The 25,157-nt window shown below is 51.9% G+C and overlaps 1 protein-coding gene across 1 annotated transcript in view; it reads left to right on the top strand.

Annotated features, from left to right (window-relative positions):
- Positions 1-25,157, top strand: part of SNX29 (sorting nexin 29) — a 234,055-nt gene that overhangs the window by 82,961 nt on the left and 125,937 nt on the right. The window contains exon 13 of the mRNA XM_004692119.2: positions 11,084-11,166. Within this exon, the coding sequence (XP_004692176.1) occupies positions 11,084-11,166 (83 nt within the window). The remainder of the gene's footprint in view (positions 1-11,083; positions 11,167-25,157) is intronic.

The raw sequence follows: 25,157 nt of genomic DNA, 5'->3' as shown, positions 1-25,157 counted from the left end.
CGCCATGTGGTCACCTCCGGGGCAGGCGGGGGTCGAACTCATGCGGAAGTGACTTTAGCTTCTTAGTGCTGTGCTTTAACCCGCTGTGCCACCAGGGAGGGCCATAAATAAATAAGTAAGGGGGGTAGGCGGTCACATGGAGGACCTCAGGGAGGCCCATGGGAGCCCAGTTCAATGTGGGGCTCCGTTCACTCCCAGTTAACGTGGGGGGGTTGCTCCATCTCTGGGGGCCTGAGGGGTCAGACCAGTGTTTGCTGTGGAGGTAAGATTGAAAGGGGCATGCGAGTTAGTGGGTGTGGGCTGGAGAAGAGGACTTCCGGGGACGATCAGAGCCACACCCCAGCTCTCCCTTTGTTTCCCTGGGGAAAACTGACCCTTTGGGTGAGAATCTAGTGACAGTGAAGCCCTGATTTACAGTTTGCGAAGTTGGTCTTTTCCTAACTTTTGCAATTAATAAATTGTTATGTAGGGAAGATGTTGGAACCCATATAAATGTCTCCTTTTATATTAAACTACCCACTTACTCTTTGATGGTTTATGGATTTCTTTTATTCAGTAGCTTATAATCCACTGTCACTCTTTGATGTTCACCTTGTCCCAGATTTATCCCACGCGGCCCTTATGAGCTGGCTTCCATGTCCCTTTGAATAGCCCCCGTGAGCATACAGGCTCACTTTGGATTCCAGTCCAGTCCCACAGCAGGAACTGCTGGTCCTCTCATTTTGGGTTTTTGTTGTCCTTTCTCTGACAGCAAGAAACCTTTCTCTGGTGTCTGATCTGCCTCATTGTTTGACCCTTTTCCCCATCAGGAGCGCTGCCCAGTAGCTTTGGGCCAGATGGCGCTCTGACAGGGCTGGGGGAGGTCTGCTCTCTGAACAAGCTCCTGCAGCTGACCCCACTGCAGGGGATGCTCATCCTCTGACCACAGGTGGGATGACCGGGTCTGGTGCTGGAAGTATGGACTGTGGAGACACCAATCCCAGCTCCACTCCTGGGTGACCTTGGCTAGGCACCAGCCCGGTGGAGCCTCCCTTCTTCACCTCCAGACCAGGGCTGTTCATTACAGGGTTGGACTTGTTGGTCAAGTCCCTGCCTTCTCTATGCACTTCCCTCCTTGGTGGGGTTCCTGCCCTGGCCTGGGACAGGAGGGGAGGGGTTGTCAATGGAGAAGTTCTTGCGGGAGCCATGATGGACAGGTAGGGTCAATGAGAGGCGGGCCTGTGGTGCATCCACTGGAAGGGGTGGGGGTGACTGACTATGGGAGAGGGGCTTTGGTGCCCTCTTACCGTTGCTGCCCTGTGGTGCCGTCTCTCCAATGTCAGGCTGCAGACCTTGTGGAGAAGAGGGCATGCCAGCTGCCCGCTTTGTGTGTCTTTTCCCTGATGGCCGGCTTCGGGTCGACCGGCAGTCTGGCCTTGGGCCTCACAGCTCCAACAGAGGGTGACCAGCTAGCCAGACCGGACTTGGCTTGGAGATTGCAGGGTTATGCAGTCAACCAGACTTGGGTCTCAGCCTTGTCACTTGAAATTCGAGGTAGGCCAGCTGACCAGACTCAGGCCCAGACTCGGACTTGGGCAGGGATTTGGTCTCAGCCTGGAAGCTTGTAGGGTCCAGCAACCCTGCAGCTTGTAGCCAGTGGCCCGTGGGCTGTGTGCAGTATGCATACAGGAGGCTAGGGCCAGCAAGGCAAGAAAGATGGTCTCCCTGGCCCACGAGAAAAGCAGATGTGGTGGCCATCCCAGCGAAGACAGAGTGCATCTGTGGGAGAGAGACCTGCCTCACTCCACTTGGGTCCTGATCCATGGGAGTCCTCTAGGGCATGCCTCAGGTTCCCCACAGTCAGCCCACTTTCCTGGGAGCCCAAAGCATGACAGCAAGTGCAAGAAGTGAGGCAGGTGGCCCTTGAGGAGACTCTTGTAAATGTGTGGGTGCTCACAGGAGCCAGGACAAGGGAGTCACAGACCGGTTCAGCTCAGCCTCGGTGCAGCACAGGTGTTGGGGAGCCTGGCAGCACGGGGACTGGGAGAAGCTGGGCTCTGCATCAGGCCACCTCTTTGATGTTCACCTTGTCCCAGATTTATCCCATGCGACCCTCATGAGCTGGCTTCCGTGTCCCTTTGAAATGCCCCCGTGAGGTCATCTGAGCTGCTGTGGAACCCTGAGCAGGTGCAGCGCAGGGGAAGGCTCAGGCCAGGTCCAGTATGAGGTGCACTGTGTTTTGGGGCTGCAGGCGGTAGTCTACGAGAAAACCGGGAGCAGGTTTGCAGCAGGCCCTGGGTTCGGGTGCCCTGAAAGGCATCCACCTCTGCCACCGAGCGCTTGTCTAGCTGGGGAGCGGGGTCCCATGGGTGTGTCTGGCAGGGAGGTTTGGGTGCCTGCGAATTACCAAATGCACTTTACAGGTACCTGGTTTTGTTTTGAGTAATTATCCTGCGAGTGTGCTGTCGGGGGCGGCTGGCGGCGTGTTCTGACACAGGGGCAGGTGTAATTGCTCTGACTTGCAAACATTAATTATGGCCGTCGCCAGGAGCTGCGGAGAGGCTGCCGCCGCCTCCATGGCTCGCTTCCCCTCCTGATGCTTTTAGAGGAAGCTGCGGGGTGGCCGGCAGGCAGGTTTGGGGCTGGGGGGGGGACATTGTCCAGGCCTGTTGGACTCGCACCGTGACTGTCTACGCACGCCTGCCTGCATCTCTGCCACCGCGCCACCCTCCCTCTCGGCCACCATCGCGCCCTGCCTCTGCCCTGTGCCTCTGCTCATGGGCAAGTCGGCCGCTCCAGTTTGTGACTGTCGCTGCATGGGGGAGAAACCCTCAAACCCCTCCTTTCGTCACCCTCAAACCCCTCCTTTCGTCACCCTCAAACCCCTCCTTTCATCACCCTCCATTTCTGTTGCCTAAACATGGTAGGCGGCACCATTGTTTCCTGGGACACTTTCGGCTTTGCAGGATGGAGACTCCTCAAGGTGGACAGTGAGGGTGGTCTCCCAGTGGGATCCTGCTTGGTGCCCCCAATGTCCCTGTGAACACGGCCTTGTTGGTGAAATTTATGTCGTGCACACTTGATCGCACAAAAAATAAAAATAAAAGAAAGAGATAGAAGTTGAGATGGGGGAGGGAGACGAGGCTGCCGTCAGCCGCTGGCCCGGTGCTGACCCTCCTCCTGCCCTGCCGCCTCTGGCTCCCCTGTCTGACCCCCTGCGCCCCCACCTCCCTGCAGGGGGTTGTCTTCCATCAGGCACCTGTGCCTAACGTTAGTAAGTTCGCTAACTTACTAAAGGCCATTTGTTTTTTAGATTTATTTATTTATACTTACAGAACTGGGGTACAGGCTGGAGGTGTGGTGGTGAAAGAATTCCCCAGAGACAGAGCAGGGAGCAGAACAGGCCGACTGTCGAAGTCCACTGCTGAGGGGAGCAGCGGGCAGGTCAGGAGAGGTCTGCTGCGCCCTGTGGGTCACTACCCAGGCGGGGATCGAACTCGTGCAGCAGTGGTTTGGAAGAACTTCATAGTGCAGTGTTTCAACACGTTGCCCAGCAGGGAGGGCCTCGCTTTTTTGTTTTGACCTACATACAGTAACATCTGTGTTTTAAAGACATCACAGCCGTGTGCCCTTTCCACTTGCCCAGGACATTGACGCCCTGCTACCGCCAGGTGGTGTTCACCACCTCATCAGCTCTCTCCTGCTTCTCTGGGCTCAGACCTGGCCTCCGTGTGACCTGTGGTGGCCGCTGAGGCCCCCTCTGCCCCTTCAGTCTTGCCGGCCCTGGACTGACATAGAGGCGGGATCATGTAGCGTGGGGTCTCGAGACTGTTTTCACCTCACGGGGTGCAGTGGTTTGGTGTGTGTGGGGGCCTCCTGGCCTCAGCCTCATGGAGAGCCACTGAGCGGTGATGCTGAGGCCCGTCCAGGCGTGGGTCCCCAGGGAGTCCTCCTTCGGTGGGTCGCTTGCGAGGCTGCCCCTGGCGAGGCTGACTATCCACCCGCTGAGTTGCTCCTCGGCTTCAGTGGTTGTGAATAACGCTGCTGTAAGCACTTGGGCACAGTTTCTGCGTAAACCATAAATTTTCATTTCTCCAGGAAAGATACCTAGAGGTGAGTTGCTGAGTTGTGACAGTGAATGTTTGGTTTTCTAGAAAGCTCTTAGACGCCTTCCAGGAGTGGCTGAACTCACTTGTTTCCCACCACCAGCAGGTGAGAGTCGCATCTGCTCCACGCTCTCCTCCACTAATATTGTCATTCCAGTTCTATGCAGCCATTTTATTAGGCCTGTAGTGGACTGTCACGGTGGTTTTGATCTGTATTTCCCAAATGGCTGATGATGTTTGCCATTTTATCATGGGCCTGCTGACTGTCTATTTTCTGTCTATTTTCTTTGGTGAAACGTCTGTGCAATGCTTTGCTCCTACTTTTTTTTTTTTTTTTTAAATAGGGTGTTTTCTTTGGGTTAAGTTTTGAGAGTTCTTTATAGTCTTTGGATAGAGCAAATACTATCTACACGATTTGCAAACGTTTACTCCAGTCTGGAACTTGTCTCTTCAGGTTGTCGACAGTGTCTTTCACAGAGCAAATCCAGTTAAACTTTTTCTTCTGTTACAGACGATGCTTTAGATTTATATTAAGAAGACTTAGGCGTGAAGATTGGCCTTTGGAGTTTTTGTAATATCTGTGATCCATATCGAGTCAATGTTTGTGTAAGGTGTGAGGGATCAGTTGAAGATTATTGCTAGTTTTTCACAGGTGGCTGTCCAGTTGTTTCAAACCGATGTCCTGAAATGCCCATCCTTTCTCCTGAATTGCCTTTTTACCTTTTGTCAGAAATGATTTGGCTGTATTTGTGGGAGTTTACGTCTGGACTCTGTTCTGCACCATGTGTATAGTAAAGCGTATCGTTTGGTCTAAACTATATTCCTTAATTGCCTTAGTTCTTAACGCTACGTAATGTGTCTTCTCCACATTTATACTTCTTTTCAAAATGATTTTGACGGTTACAGCTTTTTGCCTTCCCATATGAATTGTAGAATCAGCTAGTCTATATCTAAAACATACTGCTGGGATTGTGATTGGGCTTGCTTTAAATACACAGATGGTTTGAGAGTTGACAGCTTAACTATTTTGAGTCTTCAGTCCATGAGCCTGATATTTCCATGTATGAAGGTCTGTCTTGATTTTCCCCATGGGGCTATGTAGTTTTATGCACACCCCACAATCTTATATTGGGTTTATACCTGTGTGCTTCATGTGTTGGGCCCACAATGTATGTTTCTTTTTATAATTCGCCTGTAGTTGATACTATATAGTAATACAGTTAATTTTTGTATTTGACCTTGAAAAATTCACTATTTCTAGCAGTTTTATAGATTCTTGGAATTTCTATGTAGAAAATCATGACTGCAGGTAGGGCGTGTTTTAGTTCCTTTCCAATCTGCATGTCCCTTTTGAAAAACATCATTTCACCCATGAGTGCTGAGCTGAATAGACGTGGGGAGAGAAGACTTCCTCGACACAGCCCCAGTACCCTTCAATCTTGATCTACTTGGTACAGCGTTAGCTGTAGTGGCTTTTTTTGGAACAGCCACTGTACCACTCATGTTGCTTATTTGATAGGCCACTGAGCAGCCCAGGCTTCCCTGTGTAAGCGAGGATCATCAAGGCAGGTAATCAAGGCAGTAATCAAGGTGGGCTAATGCCAAGCTCTCCTGCAGATTGGGGTGCAGGCCCCTCCAGGCCCTCCAGGCACAGTGCCTGCTCCTGCGCTGTGGAGAAAGTGTATTTCCTTCAAGTACCCGGTGTCCTGGGAACAAGGTGCAGGCTTTGCTGCTGGAGGTCCTGCTGCTGGGCTACCTCTCGCTTCTTAGCTGACTTGGGAGGATTCCAGGGAAGTTCTGGGCATCCCAGAGGCCCTGGGCCATGTGGGCAACAGGCACAGATGGGCACTTTTCCAGGAGGAATTTTTCTTCCCATCCTAGGACGTTGTGTCCAACATGACAAAGCAGCACTTTACAAGTTGCCAGATTTAGGAATTAATAAGGGACCCAAGTGCACCGCTAAGTGTATTGAAAGCTCTGGGAAGCTCAGGGTGGGGTGTGGCATGCTGATGTTGGGCTCATCTCATTCTAAACAGATTGAACAGGTTGCAATACAGGCTAGAATGTGCATGTAATGAATGTCTTCTCCCCCCGACCTTATTGTACTTAAAGCGAAGACTCTCTCCTCCAACTTCAGTCACTGTGCCCACCATCCTGGTTTTTATACTCACTGTTTGTCTGTCTTACTGTTTGTTGTCTTTCAATCCATGCAATTTTGAAAATCTTCCTTCTTTTCTTTCTTTTTCTTTTCTTTCTTTTTTTTTATTTATTTTTTTTAAAGATTTTTATTTTTTTATTCACATAGAACTGGGGTACAGGCCAGAGATGCGGAGGGTGAGAGGATTCACCAGAGACAGAGTGGGGAGCATAACAGGCAGGTCTACGAAGTACACTGCTGAGGGGAGCAGCGGGCGGGTCAGGAGAGGTCTGCCGCGCCATGGGGTCACCTCCGGGGCAGGCGGGGATCGAACTCATGCGGAAGCGGCTTTAGCTTCTCAGTGCAGCACTTTAACCCGCTGCGCCACCAGGGAGGGCCCCTTTTTCTTTTATTTTAAGATTTATTCATTTATGCACACAGACCTGGGATATAAGCCAGAGGTGCAGGGGTGGTGAGAGGATTCACCAGGCAAAGTGGGGAGCAGGACAGGCAGATCGATGAAGTATACTGCCGAGGGGAGCAGTGGATGGGTCAGGAGCAGTCTGCTGCGCCATGTGGGTCACCTCCGGGGCTGGGGCTAGAACATGCACTTAAGCAGCTGCGGCCAGCTTGCAGTGCTGCGTCCTAACCCATTGCGCCACCAGGGAGGGCCCAAATCTTCCTTCTTTTCAAAGCAGTCCATGTGATTACAATCTGGAACCCCTCATGTGGGTCCAGAGCACACTGCCTTGGGCAGCCCCCTTCCAGTTCATTCTGTGTGTTTCTCTCTTTCACGAACATGTGGGGACACAGGATCCCATCTCCCTGCACAATGTGGGAGAATTGGGCATGAGCTGAAGTGGCCCCAGGACCGCTTTCTATGCACCTCTGCCCAGCTCTCCCCGCCCTCTGGTTTTCTCATCAGCTCGGCGGCTGTGGGCACCCCTCCTACCTCCCCATTGGAGGCAGACGTGTGAGTTGCCCAATCCTTGGGGGGAGCCCAAGGTCACTGGTTACAGAGGTTCACCTGCCGCTTCTGGAGCACTAGTGAGCAGCACCTTTGGGTGCAGGTGGAGAAACTGGCCAAACCCTATTGACTCCTGAGTGGCCCAGAAGGTCTTACCTCACCCCTGCCATGCTGGGTGTTTCCAGGCGGAGTGTTAGGGTTTGGCTCAGGCTCTCTGTTGGTTCCCAGTGGGCTGGTGTGGTAGGCTGACGTGGAGCAGAGCCTGGGGGGAGGACACCCCAGGAATGGGCAAGAGAGAGTTGCTCTGAGGTGGAACACCCAGGCCCAGCCCTTTGGGGGCCTTATTCTCACGAGCTGCCCAGTCACAGGCACCTGTGTGAGGGTGAGCAGGTGGGGACAGGCCTTGCCCGGTGGGGAGGAGACGGAGGACGCCTGCTCTGAGCAGCTCCTTGAGTCAAAGGTGCTGAGAGGCTGGCACCAAGTGTTTCTCGTTCAGACCTGCTTGGCTACAGGGCCCCGTGGCGTGTACCCCCCTTATCTCCTGCTCCCTCACACGCGCAGAGGACTTCGGGGCCTTTCACAGTTTGGATTCATTTAATTAATTGAACCATTCTGTTGTCTCAGGAGATGTCAAATAAAGGGGCATTTTTATTTGACAGTCATAACAAAGACCTGTGTAATGATAAAAAGATAAACTCTGTGTGGCTCCTCTGTCTACAAATTAAAGTCCTGTGGGCTGACTGCAAATTAGTTGTTGAGAGTCTGGGGATTATTTTCTGGAGCCGGTAACTGATGCCTATTGGCAAGATGAGAACTTTCTCATTCCCCCTGTATGCACCTCTCTTTCCTCTTGTCTCATTTGAGGATTGCTTCACCTCTGGATCCAGCCTGTCCAGCTGCTGTGGTCATCTTGGTCAGTCTCCTATCTTAGGGGACACACGTGGCAGTGGGCTGTTAGGAGCATGATTAAAACAACAGGCTCGGCCCTCCCTGGTGGTGCAGCTGGTTAAAGCACTGCACTGAGAATCTAAAGCCACTTCCGCATGAGTTCAATTCCCGCCTGCCCCGGAGGTGACCACATGGCGCGGCAGACCTCTCCTGACCCGCCCGCTGCTCCCCTCAGCAGTGTGCTTCGTCCATCTGCCTGTTCTGCTCCCCACTCTCTCTCTGGTGAAGCCTCTCACCGCCCCTGAGCCTCTGGCCTGTACCCCAGTTCTGTATGCACAAATAAATCTTAAAAAAAACAAACAAACAGGCTCAATAGAAACACACACACACATACACACGTCATGGCCATGCCAGAGTCCGGTGGGACTAGCCAGGCTACACAAGGCCTTGGTATCTCTTTGCAACTTCATGTGAATCTATAATAATTCCAAAATAGAAATGAAAGAACAAGAAGGGCTGATCCCACCCTGGGGCCAGGTGCCTCCTGGCCTGTGCAAGCAGCTCGTGACCCAAAGGGGTTGCGTTCCCACAAAAAGCCGGCAGGTTGATGGGTGCAGTTGCCTGGAGGAACCTGTGGCTTCCGTAGGTGCCCAGCCCAGTGGGGTGAGTGTCTCATTGTCTTGGTGGAAGGTAGATTTACATCTGCCTTAGATTTTATCTGTTAGGTCTGACTGCATACTCAGTTGAAAGGTTGATCCATATTTGAAGAAAAGCAGTCACCAAACCATTTTCATGCAGGCCGGTAAGACGATGGTGAGCGAGGAAGCTGAGAGTCAGCCTGTGTGGTGTGAGCAGGTGGGATGAGGCCCCATCTGCCCTGCCCCTTGGGAAGGGTGTGCTGTGACCTGTTGTCGGATTAGGCCACGTAGAATGCACGTGAGTCGTGCGACTTAACAACAGCACCCACAGAAGCGAAGCACAAGGACACTCTTGATGAAATGGAAACAGGCGTCAACAGCAAGCCAGAGGCAGCTGTAACATGAATTCCCGGTGGAGCGTGGGAGCGGGCTGGAGGCCTGACGAGACTCCGTCGAGGGACGCCAGGAGACAAACCCCACAGTCCTCATACCTGCGAACGTGTCCCTTGCCTTAGTCCCTTTCAGGACTCGTTTCGGATATTTGCTGTTCCCCTCGCAGACGGAGACAGCTCAGACACCTGTGGAGACCACCACGACAGGCTGTCTCGGGGGGAGAGAAGAAGGAACTGAGGGACCTTTACGAGGCTCACTTCCCCTAGAGCTCTGGAACTGGGTTGTGTAGGCTTCGCAGACACCCACGTGTCTACCCAGGATGCAAATGTTCTTCCTGCCAACATAGAGAGCAGGACAGTGAAATGCTAGCACCGTGCTAACATTTGTGGGCTCAGGTCCAGTCACGAGCACTGCAGACAGGCAGAGCCAGCACCGCGCGGCCCGCTGCTTTGCAAGGGGTAGTGTGTGTGTCTGGCCCGGGGTGCAGCGTCCCCATCCAGAACAGATGGAGTCAGGTGCTCCCTGTGGTGAATTGTTAAGCAAGACCACCCCAGAGCAGAAACCTTTGTTATGTGATCTGGTTTGATCAAGTAAACTGAGCATATCGGGTTGGTAGTGATTATGTGGGCACAGGGGAAGGCATTTGAACATACTTGGTTACCATGGGGAACGGCTGAGTGGAGCAGTAAACAGTAGACAAAAGATTTTGAATAACAAAAATGTTTGAGCTACGAAAAGTTATACGTCAGGGCATGTGTGTGTGTGCCCAGGGAGGTGTGGCGGATAAAAACAAAATGTTGGTGGGGTTCATTTCAAGGTGCTGGATTGTTGGCTGTGTTTTACATTCTTTCTCAATCAGTTATGAGTGAGTGTTTAACAATGAGCATTTTTAGTTTTAGAATCATAAAAAAAAAAAAAAACACAACTCCATCCTAAAGCTCTTTTCATTGTGAGAAAGAAATTTTGTATCATGTTTTAAAGTTGTCAAACCTTGGTGGGGGCAGACAGCAGTGAAATGTGGCAGTAAGACTATACTCTGGGGGTGAGAGCCCAAGTCTGAATCCCAGAGGAGACAAAACTCTAGTGGGCTGTGGGACCAGAGAACTGAGTTTGTATCTTGGCATCGTGCCTTACTTGTGACCTTGATGTTGGCTACATGACCTGAGTCAGAGACCTTATCTGTGCCCCAACTGCTTCCTCTAAAATGGGAAGACTCCCTCAGGGTCATCACACCTGACCCATCTTAGGCGCTTAAACACATTTCCACCGCTTGGGGGATGGATCCGTGACTGTGAGCTTGATTCAACGAGGCTGTAGATGGAAAGTCTGAGATAAGTGGCAAATACTCAGTCATGGTAGTTTTCTCTCCTTGATCCTCATGTGTTTTTCCTCAACCACTGTGCTTTGGAGGGAGTTCATATAAAGGGGTCTCGTAGCCACATTCCCTGGTCCACAGTGTAATTGTATGTAGGTATTGATGTGGACTTAGTCAACTGCTTCTTTATGCCTCCGTTCCCTCATCTCTAAAATGGGTGCTGTGGCAGAACCTGGGAACGACTTAATGAGATGATAGGGAAAGCCTTGACGTGACGCCCGGCACATAGTAAATGCTCAATGCAGGGTGGTTCATCAGAATATTAAGAGCATCCCCCAGGTGGAATAGCACCTGGAGAGAGTGTTACAGAGTGCCTCACACCGACTAGGCGCCGAGCAGATCCAGGTAACATTCAGCAGGTGTTAGAGGGCGCTGAGTCGGAGGGCACTGAAACACACTGGGCTTATTTTCATCAGGGAAGAACAGTGAGTGAAGGCATTTTGCAGGTGTCCCCTGGCAACGGTCTCTTCCGGTGAAGAGCTTGGCAACAGAGCACTATTGCTACCGATGACATGCACCTTATGTTTCCTACACTGCCCCCCCCCCCGTTGGGTCTAAATTACCAATTGCTAAACATCTGTAACATTCTTGTCCCTGCAGAGAAAACGAGGTGCTCAAAGTCCAACTGAAGAAATATGTAGGAGCTGTCCAGATGCTGAAAAGAGAAGGTCAAACCACTGAAGGTGAGGGGGCGAGGGAAGCGGGCTCATGGTCGTTGTCATAGCCCCGTGCCTGGCACACGGTAGGCACCCAGAAGGAGATGAGTGCATTTGTGGATGAATTAGATCAAGGGCGCCAGTCAGGATTTTGGAAGACTAAGTAGATGGGAAGTCCTGCTGTGTGTTCTTGCTAAATGCATCGCTAACATTGTAAGACTTGCTAGATTATTAGCAACAGTTCAGTTGTCTCAGTTCATGTACTTAGAGGATTTTATGTCTAGATCTTGAGATCCTTCCAAGGATCTTGCCACTTGATTAAGTCTTGTCAGGCTAGGGCTGAAAGCAACCTGCCAGAGTGGTGAGAATCACCTGGTCTTGGACTGACCAGGTTCCAGTGCGGCTCTTAGTTTCTTAAGTTCTTTGCTCTTCGATTTTCTCATCTGTAAAATGGAATTAGTTTGACAGTGCTACCTCATGGGGCAATCCATGTCCACATGTTAGCACAGTGCCTGCTGCGGAGTAAGTACTGAAACAATGTGTGGGATGTGGATGTAATACCACAAAGACTTGAGTTTCCCTGGAAGCTTTTGTATTTATCATGTTCTTGGTTTGATCCGGTTCAGCGTGTCAGTGAATGTTTTCCTCACAACATGCTTTGCTTCCTACATTATCCATCTTTATTTGTTACCAGTCCGGAAGCTATTGCAGAATCAACCATGGCTTCCTCTGGGGGCTCATCACCCTTTTTCTGTAGATATCACTCTTCTGGCCCCGGATTCATTTCATTATGTCTATATGTTTGTTTGCCCTGCACCTGGCTTTTACATTCATTTGTCCATTTGATCTGTGTTTTGGTGAATGGTATTTGTCTTTGTCTAACCCTTTTCCCTTTCCAGCAGTTTCCAATCTATTCTCATTTGACACAGTGATGAGTAGGTATTTCCCCTCCAATTTTAAAAAGTTCATTATTGGAGGCTCAAGAGAGCTTAGGGGCTCATAAACATATCTGGGGAGAAAATGAACTCAAGTTTTCCTCCAGGTCTTTGGTTCTTGAGTTGTGCAGCTGATTCATATGCAGAGGAATTACCTAGGGGACTGAGTCAGTGGTTCACAGAGAAGAGAACTCCCCTTCCCGGGATTGAAATGGGGCTCTGGATTAGCCAGGCTAGGTATGTGAGTCTAATGCAGGTGATCCCCCCTCCCCCCAAGACATGTATGCTCTATTTAGTACCTTGATTTGTTGCAATAAGAAAATGAAGCCTAGAGGAAAAGAAGCACCACTAGACTTGATTTTGATTTCAAACATCAACCCCTATACAAGAGATTTCTGAGTGGAAGCATTTTTGGGGTGACTCCCACCTTTCCCACATGGGTACACAGATCCAGCAAGCACAGAATGGTTCTTGTGGCATCTCAAATTTCTTGCCTAAGACCTGGGTTGAATGCTTTGAGACCTGGCTGGGTTTGAGCCTTTTTAGGGCCGAGCTGAGAAAGCCCCGACAGGCTAGTGCGGAGAGGATGTGGCATTGTTACCACTCCACTCTGCTGCAGTGTGTGCTGCTGGTGTTTATTGTATAGTTGACCAGATCACTGCCTGAGCTGGGAGTGTCCTCTAGGGTAGGTTGGTATGTGAGCCCTTGAGCATGGGCATGAACTGGACTTCCCTCTGCTGTTTACTGCAGTCCACTCCTTTCACTTGACAAGAGCAGTGAGCAGGAGTCATGGGTCAGCAGCTGTGAAGCAGCCTCCTTAAAAGCCACTTTCAAAGATGGCGCTGTGGCCTCCTGTCAGGAGACTACCAGTTCCCAAGTGGTGTCTGTTACTCAACAAAATAGGGGCTCCTCAACCCTGCTTATGGCTTCCTCTGTTGAGAACCCTCGAGTATGCAACCTGGCCAGATTTAGGTGGTCATGGGGGGTGTCCTGGTCAGATTAGGGTATCTGGTGGGCATGTGGAAGAGTAAATGAAGTCAGGGCTTGAGGAGGGAGAATGCTTGCTTGATGATATGACCTTGATCTTTGGTGTTGAGGTGTGGAGGTGATGCCCCAGCTCCCCAAACTTTAGGTGAGAATTCCAAAGGCATTTTCTAAAATAGAAGACTTTTCGTTGAGTATTTCAAGATCTCTTTATCTTTGACAACAAATTGCTTATGAAATTGTGAGCTCATTAGTAGGGAAAAGAGTGAAGATTCATTAAAGGCTTAGATGCCCTAGGGTTGAATAGATTGCTGAGGGCTGTATTTGGAACCATTATTACATTGTTACTGTGGAAAGTACCTTCAGGAATAATAAAAAAAAGTCAGTGGAAAATAGAACTTTACAATTGTGAAGGTGGTTGACCTTTGACAACCTTTGTGGTTGACAACCTTTGACTTCATGGTTATCAAAGTTCAGATTTCCACCCTCCTCCTTTTTTAAGAGCGACCGATCCCCTTTAAGGAAATCACCATCTAAGCAGCACAATGTGGAGTGGGGATGTGAGTGACTCCAGTAACAAATTGAAAGTGTGCCTCCCCTCTCCAGCTGTTCAGAAGTGAGGGTGGGTTGCTTACCATTCGGGTGCTGGCTGGCTTTCACCATTTGTGAAGACAGTGTCTCCAGCTGTTTTTCTGGAGGGTGGAGGCTGCTGTTGTTGTGCCCCTCCCCCACACACCATAAGGGTGTGCACTGCCAAGTCCAAGAGATGCTGCCTTGACAGACAAACTAAAATTGTTTCTGTTGACCTTTGTGTGGTTGATTTACATGGGTGGCCTTTCTCGTCCTTGGAGGCGCATGGAGGGTGAGCAGGGGTCACTCTTTAAACTCATGTTTCCCCCTCAGGCTAACAGCTGAAGTTTGAAAAAAGAAGTGTGGCCACTTGGTTTCTTGCCTGGAGAGGTCACTGAGGAGTCTGGGAACAGGTGGCCCCTTAGCCTCAGATATCTGGTGGGTTGTGTTGGTAAGACTAGGAGTGGACTTGTGTTAGCCAAGCACAGAGAGCCGTATACTGTCAGAGGAGTGATTTATTCATGGGTAGTGAGAAATAGAGCCGCTGGGTAGACCAGATGCCTGATGATTGTTTTTTGCAGGTGGTTGCTATGAGGGCTGAATGTTAATTTATGCAGCTCAGGCAACATGCTTGGATCAGAAGCTGGCACTGAGGTAGAATAACAGGGTTCCCGAGACCACCTCTTCACCCCTGGAAGCTGTGAATATGCAGCTATAAGCTGCAAAGAGGCTTTGCATGTGTAGTTAGGTGGGGATGATCCTAGTTTATCCAGGTAACTCCAGGTTAATCACTAGAGCAGAGAGACAGAGAGAGGCAGGAGGATATGAGAGGGTAGATGTGATAACAGGTGCAGGGGTTGGAGTCTCTCTGAAGAGTCAGGAAGGGAACCAGGGCAAGAAATATGGACGGACCCTTTGGGAACCGGGAAGGGCATAGTCTCCCTCCCCGAGTTGCTCTACGGGAAGGCAGCCGTCTGCACCCTGATTTTAGCTCATGAGTCCCATTTGGGGCTTGTGACCTCTGAACTTTAAGGTAGTGAATGTTGGTGGTCACTTGTTACAGCAGCACCAGGAAGAAATACAAAAATTCGATTAAGTTGAGGTATTACATTTGTCATTAGGGAACTCGGGGGACTGTGGCATCTACAGCTTCGGGCTGGAGGTTGATGTTTTCAAGGTCAGTTTTTGGTCAAAGTGCTCCTGGTGGAAGAGCTGGGTACTGCACGGAGAGCTGTGGCTTTCGACTTACAGGAAAGCCTCCGGCCTTCGGCACCCTCGTGTGTGGGTGTGTGGTCTGTTTGTCTGGCTGCCCCAGGGGAGTACTTGCCCCCATGACATGCCCACCCCTGTCTGGGTCACCAGAGGACGCCTGTTACTGGCCTGCTCTGGACGTGGGAGGAGAAGCCTAGAGAGCTCCGTGCTTGATGACCCACTGATCCTTGGCCACTTGGCGTCATTCTTTGGGCGAGAGGCTGGATTTTCTGTATGTCCCATGGGAGGGATATTGCTGCAGAAGGTCTTTGCTGCAGAACAGAGCCTTGCTCAGTGAGGAGCTGCTCCTGGGCCCTCCAAAGGAACCCTCGCCTGTGATCTAAGCTTATTCTTTGTGCCAGGAAAGGGTTTCTTCTGCCTGCCATTCCAGAGGGCCGGGGGTCTGCCTTGTTGTGTGGCGGGGGTAGTCTCTTCCATCTACCGGTATGCAGAGCATCACTGTGGTCCTTGTAAGGGCAGGTGTCACGTGCTAGCTTTCCTTTGACCAGCTTCCTCAGGTGTTGTAGGTAGGACTCATGCTCCTCCTTGCCCTTGACCTCCGCGGGCTGCCTGCAGCTGGGTCTTAGGCTCCAGTAGGCCATCCAGTAGGCCTCCAATTGGGCCTGCAAGGCGGGGTCCACTGGTTACCTCTCTCTGTGTGGGACTCAGAATGAGGCCATCACACAGAGGCCTCATCATTTGAGCCCCTGAATCTGGGGACACCTGACTTTTTTTTTATGTTTCTCATTTAAAAAAATTTTTGTTTTAAATATTTATTTCTGCATACAGAACTGCAGTGCAGGCCAGAGGCACAGAGGCAGTGAGAGGATTCACCAGAGACAGAGTGGGGAACAGAACAGGCCAACTGACGAAGCACACTGCTGAGGGGAGCAGCGGGCGGGTCAGGAGAGGTCTGCCGCGCCATGCGGGTCACCTCCGGGGCAGGCGGGGATCGAACTCGCACGGAAGCAGCTGCAATGCCGTGTTTTAACCCGTGTGCCACCAGGGAGGGCCCAGCCCTGAATTTTTACTAGTAACAGTTTCACCGTTACTCCCACCCCAGCTGTTTGGAAGCTTCATTTGGTTTTCCTTTGGTCACATGCTCTATGCAAACTTACCTCCTGCTAGATACAGAGGCCGCTTTCTCTGGGGCAGGGCTGCGCATCCCGGGGTCTGTCCGGGTACCAGTGTCCGTCGCTGTGGAGCTTGGCTCCTCCTCCCGCCCCCCGCCCCCCAGGTCCTCTCACTGTCACCCTCTCTCTGACCACTGTGGCCCGCTCTGTAGTGATGGATTTAAGGCTGCAAGCTCTTGTCAGCTTCTCCATTTAATGAACCTGCTGTGGGCCCAGGGAGGGAGGGAGAAAAAATGGCCTGCTGCCGGTAGCACTGAGTCCTCGGCACTGAGGACAGGAGAGGTGGTGGGAGGGGATGTGACAGGTGAGGAAAGCGGGGCCACTGTGAAAGTGCACCCGAAGAGACAAAAGAAGCCAAACAGGAAGTCACGCCCCTCACGTGCTGGAACTGCCCGCGTGTGGCTCGGTGCCCTCCATGCCGCCAGCGCCTCATGCTGTCATTGGGGTGCAGTTTGCTTGGTGCCCAGAATAGCGCCCAGCAGCGCAGTAGCCTGTTTCTGTGGCGATGCCTGGCGCGGCCAGAGGATGGGCCCGTGTCCTTGGCTGAGGCCGAGCGGTGACTCTGCTCTGGGCCGCAGGGTGGGCTGTGACCGCCAACCTGGACAGTCCCCGCCCTCCCTGCCCTTCCTCTCCCTGGCTGGAACCAAACCGTGTGCTGTGTCGTTGTCACAGGGTCAGAGCTTGAGGGCCTTGGGGCTGGACCCCGGACTTGGGGAAGCCGAGCTGCTGCTTCTCATATCCCGGTTTTGGGGAGACCAACAAGCTCTTGGCGGTTTTCCTCTGGGAGGCCCCTCAACTCCCCAGCAAAGAGAAGCCACTGCCCTGACAGAGAAGGGGCAGGCGGCACAGGCGTCCCAGTTGGAGCGGGTCTGGGTTGGTTTCAGCTGTCACTCTGACTCCGAGTTCGGACGACGTTTTTCATCTTGGGCTCAGTATTTTCACATGTGCAGTAGAGATAGTGATGCTGACTGTAGGGAGTTATTTGTTGGAAAGGGATGACATGTGAACTGCCAGGAAGTGTTGATGTTGTTTGGGGCTGGAGACACATTTTAAAGGGGGTCCAGGCTGTGAAAGATCGAGGAGTGTTAACAGAACACTTGTACATTCATTTCTGAAAGTGGGCGGATTATCGTGGTGGTAATTGTATAGTAAACCTCTTTGCTAGCTGTATAGTAAACCTCTTTGATAGTTATAGAGTAAACCTCTTTGATAGCTGTATAATAATCCTCTTTGATAGCTGTATGGTAAACCTCTTTGATGCTGTATAGTAAACCTCTGATAGGTATGTAGTAAACCTCTTTGTTAGTTGTATAGTAAACCTCTTTGCTAGCTGTATGGTAAACCTCTTTGATAGTTGTAGAGTAAACCTCTTTGATAGTTATAGAGTAAACCTCTTTGATAGCTGTGTGATAATCCTCTTTGATAGCTGTATGGTAAACCTCTTTGATGCTGTATAGTAAACCTCTGATAGGTGTGTAGTAAACCTCTTTGTTAGTTGTATAGTTTGCTAGCTGTAGAGTAAATCCTCTTTGCTAGCTGTATGGTAAACCTCTTTGCTAGCTGTATAGTAATCTTCTTTGGAAGCATGAGGCCATTATCCAGGTAAAGCAATATTTGTCTGATTAGCCAGTTTCCTGACCTTTCCACAAATAGGAGAACAGACAACTCTGGGCCTGGCTAAGTGCTCAGAGCTGGTGGCACCAGGAGGGGACAGTGGCCCATGTGCTCATATTTTAAAATTAGAATTTATTGGAAAAGTTCAAGGAATAATGTCCTCAATGCCTACTGTTCTGATTTAACAAATAGTCTTTAGTATTTATGTCAGATTAATAAGATGAGGATTTACAAGGGTTGTCGAGGGTGTCTCCACAGATTGCGCCCAAAGGTGTTTCCAGATGAGCTCTGACTGGCCGGCTGGGGTGGCATGTCCCTCTGACCCGGTCCTGCGGGGAGGTGGGGGTGTCAGAGCTCCGCTTGGCTAAGCCAGGTTCACGTGCCCGAAAGGGGCACAGCGGGGCCGCCCCACCCTGACACTGACTAGGGAAGGGGCAGGGGACACAGGGGAGCTGGCCTCCGGCGGCGGAGGTTGGCAGCAGAGACGCAGCTGGCCCTGCAGCTGTGTGCAGCTGACCGGGATGCAGCGCAGGTGCAAATTTTCTCTAGAAGTTTGGTGGCTTTGTGGGCCAGAGGCTTCGGAGGTCTTAGGCTTGAGCCGTACCAGCAAAGCAGGCCCTGTTTTTGCTTTTGTTTTTTGCTTAGTTGAGTTGTATGTTTATTGGGGGTAGTGTCAGGTAGGATTCATTTGGCTGCATAAAACTGAAAACCCAGACAGCAGTGACTCTCACATGATTTTTCTTTTTCTACACATGCCCGGAAGTGGGCTAGTCCGGGCCTAGTGTGATGGTTTCATGATGGCTGGGACGCAAGCTGCTTTCTCCTTTTCATTCTACCATCCACAGCACATGGCCTTTTGGTCTTCTTGATTGCCTCACGGTACCTCTGGGTGGCTGGTGCTCCAGCCATCGCAGCTTAGTTTAGGCAAGGAGAAGCTGAAAATGCAGTGAAGTCGAGCGCGCATTCGCGACTGAAACTCTATAAGGATTAAAGCTTCACGGATAGATGTTTCCTGAGAGACCATGTCTCTCTGAAGATGTTTCCTTTAAGGAGCTGGTCAAGTCCTTCCCGCCTCCAATTATTATTTTTTTTAATTCAAGATGTCAAGATTTTATTTTACTTTTATTTTACTTTTTATTGTATTTGTTGTTTTCTTGGCTTGTTGTAGTGCCCATAGTTCTCCGCCACTGTACCCCCTCACCCCCCGGCCACCTGTATTCCCTGGTGCTCATTCCTCCCCTGTTTTGCCCACCCCTCCTTCGCTGTGTGCCGCAGATCTGTGGTCAGCTTGTTTGCTCTGACTTTCAAATGACTTCTTACAGCTCTTGGCCGCCACTAACTGCAGGGGAAGCTGGCAAAGGTGGTGGTTTCATTGGCAGAGGAGGAAGGAGGAACTTTGGATGCTGGTTAGGTATCGGTCACCGAACACCCCTACCGCCCTTGCCCCTCTGGCTCTGGGGATGGACTCGTGCGGGAGGAGCTGTGAATGAGCACCAAGCCAGCCTCGGTGCCATCGCCGCTGGGAAATCTTCATCGAAGTTCAGGGCTATCACTGGAAGAGCATCTGCTCTCTGGTTCTAGAAGCGACCATGTCTCTCTGAAGACCTCCGAGGGAGACTGTTTCATTTGCTCACCCTGATTTTTAACCCCCTCAAGATGCTTTCCTCTTGTAAATCACCGGAAAAGCAATTGCCTGGAAATGCCAAGTATCGATTCATGATTTTTGTTCATTTCCTTTTTATTGTTTGGTAGAAACAACGGCCCAGAAACAGAACAGGAGCACGTGGGCACGGTGGCCCTCCTGGCAGGCAGAGGCCAGACGTGTGTTTATCCTCGTCGCTGTTACTTTTTAGGGCCACCTCGGCTTTGTGATTATCTTTGAGCAGTTTGTCAGTCAGCGTCGCCTTTGGCGTCAGCTCCTCGCCTTCCTGGGAGCTGACAGGTGGCTTGTTTTGTTAAATGCCACTTTGGTTCTGAAAATGGCTCTGCTTTAAGTTTCTAATTACAGCTTTCCTGAGGCAACTGGTCATTTTGCTTTGCTTGAGTGGGTAATGACGGCTTGTGCCTCAGCTGAGTGACTTGTCTAAATGTTTTCTTTTTTCTTGGATCGAAAGGAAAAATAGGCATCCGACAAAAAGATCAGCCAGTCCCCGCGTTTTGCTGTTCGATGGCCTCAATCTCAGTCTGTGCAGCCAGCTGAAATACACTCCGTCCTCACCCCTGTCTGGGAAGGCCTCCTCGTCCGGGGCCTTCGGCTCCGCCTGGAATCTCCCTTCTCCTCACACCCCTTGTCAGCTATCACTGCTCCAGGAAGTCCCCAGTGATCCCCCCATCACCGCCCCCAGTCACACTCAAATCTATGGCCGTACTCGAACTTGGAAAATGTTTCTTCTTTTCTTGGGTGATGTTTGGCCAACACCGACCAGGGTTGAGCTCCATGAGAGCCGGAGCTGCTTAGTTTTTTTTTTTTATTAAAGATTTATTTATTTGTACATACAGAACTGGGGTACAGGCCAGAGCTCAGGGGCAGCAAGAGGCTTCACCAGAGACAGAGTGGGGAGCAGAACAGGCAGATCGACGAAGCACACTGCTGAGGGGAGCAGCGGGCGGGTCAGGAGAGGTCTGCCGCGCCCTGTGGTCACCTCTGGGCAGGCGGGGATCGAACTCATGCGGAAGCGGCTTTAGATTCTCAGTGCAGTGCTTTAACCCGCTGCGCCACCAGGGAGGGCCCGGAGCCACTTAGTTTTGATACACTTGTGCTCTCAGCCTCTACAGCGACCTGTCCCCCGCGTCGCTAGCTGTTTGATGAGTGACTGAGTGAGGGCAGGAACGAGTCTGTTGAGCACCTTGTGATAGCAACAGCTAGTGTGGACTGAGGACCTGGTGCTCCCTGCTGGGCAAGTCGCCTTCGCGGGAGCTGGCCCTGCACCGCCAAAGCAGCGCGAAGCCGCAGATCGGCAGCCCAGAGGGTAGACGGGCCAGCTTGGGTGCAGGCTCCTACCGTGTATGTGCCGGGTGGCTGGTGTCACTGTCATCCAGGGCTTTGCCCGGCACACACAGCTGGGGTGGGGCGGCTGAACCCCTGGTGCCCCGACACAGGAGTGAATGACACCCCCCGACCCTGGGAGCTCACCTGCCGCGCTGGCTGCGCTGGGAGGGAATCGGGGCTCCAGGGCGCCCACCCCACCCCCATCCTGCTCCAGGTTTCCCAGGCCTCGCACGCCACAGCCACAGCAGTGAGCAGAGCAGCCAGGTGGGGGACATGAGTCCTGCGTTGTTCTGCTTAGGGTCTGCACCCCAGACTCGGCTGCCAGGCTCCTTGCTCCCCTGCCACTGCTTTCTGGCTCTTTCCTCACAGTCTCACACTTTCAGAGCCCCGCGCCTCCAGACGCCCTCCTGTCCAGGCGGAGCCGACTACTCGGGGGCAGCTCTACCCTCAGTTACCTCCGGCTTCGCGGCCCCGGGCTTGTCTCCATGTGCTGCAGTCAGCGGTGTCCTGGTTCTTGCAGCTTGGAGGCTGGGTCTGCGCTCTTGGCTTCCTCCCGAGAAACATGAGGCCTGGAGTGGACGGCCAGCACACGCGCCCCTGGGGCCGTGGGGCCAAGCAGCCTGCCGAACTCATCGCCCCGTGCCTTAAAGGTGTCTTTCAGCAACTTAATTGTTGAAAAACAATTTTTTTTTTGGCTAAAACGTGAAACCATGCTCACTCTGAAGAATTGCAACAGATAGCAAGAGACGAGCAAAAGGAGAAAATAAAAATCATTAAATCATTTGCAAACCTGAAGCCCCGTGAGTGGTTCACATCCTGCAGGGAGGCGTGCTGTGGCCTCTGCTCGCGCTCACGCCTGGGTCATCCTGCGCGCCAGGGCTCCCTGGTGGCCCAGCGGGTCGAAGCGGCACTGAGAAGCTGCAGCCACGGTAGCGCAAGTTCGATCCCCGCCCAGGGAGTGCCCACAGGGCACAGCGGGCCTCTGCTGTCTCCTGGCTGCTCCCCTCCGCAGTGTCATTCTGGCTGTTCTGCTCCCCGCTCTCACTGCCTGTACCCCAGTTCATGTGCCTCAATAAATACCTCTTAGAAAACCCAAAAGCCTTCATGAGGAGCCTGGGGACCCTGCCCTGAGTCCACGTGGACTTCCTGGCGAAGGAGAAAGCTGATGGCTGAAGGGACAGCAGGGGAGGACGGTACAGGGTGAGTGACACTGTCAAGTGAGTGCCGGCCACACTGACAGCGATGCTAAGTCAGGACAGGCCCTGCCCGTGGGCTCATCCCCCACGTGCACCATCGCAAGACGACCCAGGCTTCAGGAACAAAACAGTGGGAGCAAACGGGAAACAGAGCCAGTAAGGGCACAGGTGAAGGCTCACCCCAGCACCGAGCAGCCCCAAACCCAAGATCGCTCACCGAAGATGGCGCCGTCCTCCCGAAGGGGGCCTGGAGCGCGGACAGCAGGCCGGCCGGGGCCAGGCCTCAGCGCTCCGCGGAGATGCTCACAGGCCGGCCGTTGCCACCGCGCCACAGCAGCCACGCCACAGCCTGCGGCTGGCTGGACAGCACCGGGCCAGCAGCCCTGCAGGAGGTGCGGACGACCACGAGGGGTTAACAGCTCGTAGCGGTGACCTGGACACTGAGTGCCGGTCACCCTCCGCCGTGCTGGGCGGCGCTGGCTGGTTGTGCGGTCACCAGCATCACAGCTCTCCGTGAGCTGTCGGCCCGCCACCAAGGGCGCTCTGAGACACCGGCCCGGGCCTGGTGCTCTTCAGGTGAGGTCAGAGGCGGGGCTGCGACCGGCCGCGGCCCCTGCAAGCTCTCAGGCTTCTTGGCCCAGCTTTTCGGCTGCTCGCCCCTCCTGGGAGGAAGGGCCTTCCCTCTTCCGAGTCAGGAGTGGCGGCGTCAGCGAGTGTGTGCCAAGCTGCAGGGTCCTGGTAGTGGCCCGGCCCGGCCCATGCTGGTTCCCAGGCTGACACACTTAAGATTTACATGACTCTGTGTCATCTGGTCTCCCATTGGGAGGGGAGAATAAAATTAATTTTTGTGGATTCCCATGACTTGTTATTACACTTTCCACCTTGTTTGGACAATTTTTAGCTGCATGACAGCTGGCATCCAATTAAACATGAATTATAGACGATCCCTTCTGTTATTTGCAATGATAAAAAAATATTGGCTAAATATATTAGAGAATTGATTTCAGGAGCGCCATCACTGGGTAGCTTGTTTTTCATACATTGTTTTTGTTTAGTAACTGGATTTTTTCAATTTAAAAAATGAGCGTGTCTGCTCTTTCTGTCAAGCTGAACGGCTCGATCCCTCCCTGCAGTGTTACTGCCTCCGGCATCCAGAGTTCATCAGCGGACGTGAACTTGCACGGATTTGCCGTCCCCAGTCCTGTCCTGCCTGTTCCTTTTTCCCAAAAGTGAGGCTGATGTCCTTGTCAGTCTGGCGCCCTCCCGCGCCCCCTTGCTTTGAGGGTGAAGGCGCTCTGGAGGCCAACTGTGCCCCGTGCTGCTCCACACACAGAACCCTTGACCCAGAAAGCTGAAGCCGTGTGCTGTCTCACTAAAGAAGACGTTTGCTGACCCGCCCTGCTTTGCCCTCTTCAGGTCTCCCTGTGTCCCCGAGCAGTGACCGGTCTTCTACCTGGTCAGCAGCGGAAGCTCTAAGTCATCCTTCTGCTGGAGCCTCTCACGTGGCAGCCTCAGCCGAGGCCGTTTTCCTGCGGCTGGCACCGAGGCGCAGGCCACACGCACGGGCCCTGCGTCTGGGCCTCCGGCCGGAAAGGCTCCTGGCTCGAAGTTGCGGGGCCGTGTGCCGGGCGCCCATCAGTCCTGCTGTCCAGTGTCCTCTCTGACCGACTCCTTTCTCTGGATCTGAAGTCTTCTGTGATAGTAGCTTTTAATCCTTTTAGCGTTGCTCGTGGTAAGAAACAGGCTCTGGCGACGTCTCATGCTGGTGGAAACCAGCACCTGGCCGCCCGGCAGCTCCCGCCCCCGTGTAGGGCATCTCCCGTGTCACTCCCCTGCCCCCAGGCCAGCAGCAGTGGCGACCCCGGGATGATTTCCCCACCTCGCTCAGAGCTTGAGAAACACCGTTTCATGCAAAGGGTCGGACTCTGGGACCTTGTAATGTAGCTCAGGAGTGCGATGTGTTGTGTGCGGGTCAAGGCCATTCCTCCTTCCCTTTCTCCTTTAGGGTGTGGCCACCATTCTATCTGCAGAAAATTTAGACGTATTTTAATATGTAACATTTTAATAGTTTCAAGGTGAGACACATACTGTTTTTCTTTGCAGATGGGAATTGTCCTCTGTTTTCAGGTTTCCCCAAAGACAGCAGACGTGGGGGCTTGGCCACGGGCGGTTCTGGCAGGACTGCGAGCCACGCCGTCTCTCAGGGACGTGACCCCACTGAGCCGTCGCTTGCACATCGAATTCCACCACACCTGACCCTGGCATCCACTGTCGCCCACATGCACGTACCCCTCACCGCTGTCCAGCCTCAGCTCCCTCTCTGTCCCCTGCTGAGGGCGCAGCTGGCTTTGGCCTAATACAGCCACGAAAACTGTAATTCCGCTACTTTATTTTTGCTTGATTTTAGAAATAGAATGTTTCCCCCCTCCCTCTGGCAAATGATAGGAACTAGCTGCAACAACAAGAAAGAGTATTATCATATTGAAATAAGAAACCTGGGGTGCAGGTATGGCTGGATCCAGGCGCACAATTTACCAGGAAGAGCTCTCTCTCTCTGGCCCTTGGTTCTGCTTCCACCGTCTGTTTGTTTCATTTTAGGTGGGCTTTGTTTCTGGAGGGAGGAAAATGTAAAAGGAGGAGTCAGATCAAGGGCTCCTTGTGTGACTTTAGAGACTTGGGTTTTATCCTGGTGCAGTTTCTCAAGGGGGCAGTGACATGAGCCAGCTTGGCTGTTTCCTCCGCTCACATGAAGATCTGCCCATGTTTAGTTCTTTCTCTGCGTGTCAAAAACCGGGTTCTGCCTTTAAAGGGCTGGTTACTTTTGGGCACCAAAAATATTTTTCTTTTCTTTCTTTTTTTTTTTTTTAAATTTCTGACATTGTTTGAATTTAATGATTCATATTACGAATTATTCATGAAAATGATCTTTTAAGCTTCTTATAATAGCCAAAATTATCCTTCATTAGATACTGACAGTTCCTGTGATGGGTGTAATTATAAAAAAAATATTCTTAGGCTAGCTATATTCTGCAGTGTTAAAATTACGCAAATGAGCAAGGGATAAGAATAGCAGCTGAGTAGGATGGTCAGATTTTATGGGAGGAGGGGGTGGCGGCTTTGCACATTTTCTAAAAATGAATAAATATGTGCCATACACATTAAGAACGTTTTTATGACAGTCTGCCTCAATGCTCACCCTCTTTTCATTGGCAAGGGAGGGAATTAATTTTAGCACCCTGCATTGTTAGTAGCTCTTGCCCATCTATGAATTGCATGAAGGAGAATTTTCCCCCTTTCCTTCTTCATTCCACTCAGCACTTTCTGCCAGGCGCACTGTAGTAATCTG

Source organism: Condylura cristata, unplaced genomic scaffold, assembly GCF_000260355.1.
Source record: "Condylura cristata isolate star-nosed mole 26May11 unplaced genomic scaffold, ConCri1.0 scaffold00032, whole genome shotgun sequence".
In the NCBI taxonomy this organism is placed as follows: Eukaryota; Metazoa; Chordata; class Mammalia; order Eulipotyphla; family Talpidae; genus Condylura; species Condylura cristata.
Note: the sequence above shows the minus strand (reverse complement) of the source record. Positions and strands in the feature narration are given on the sequence as shown.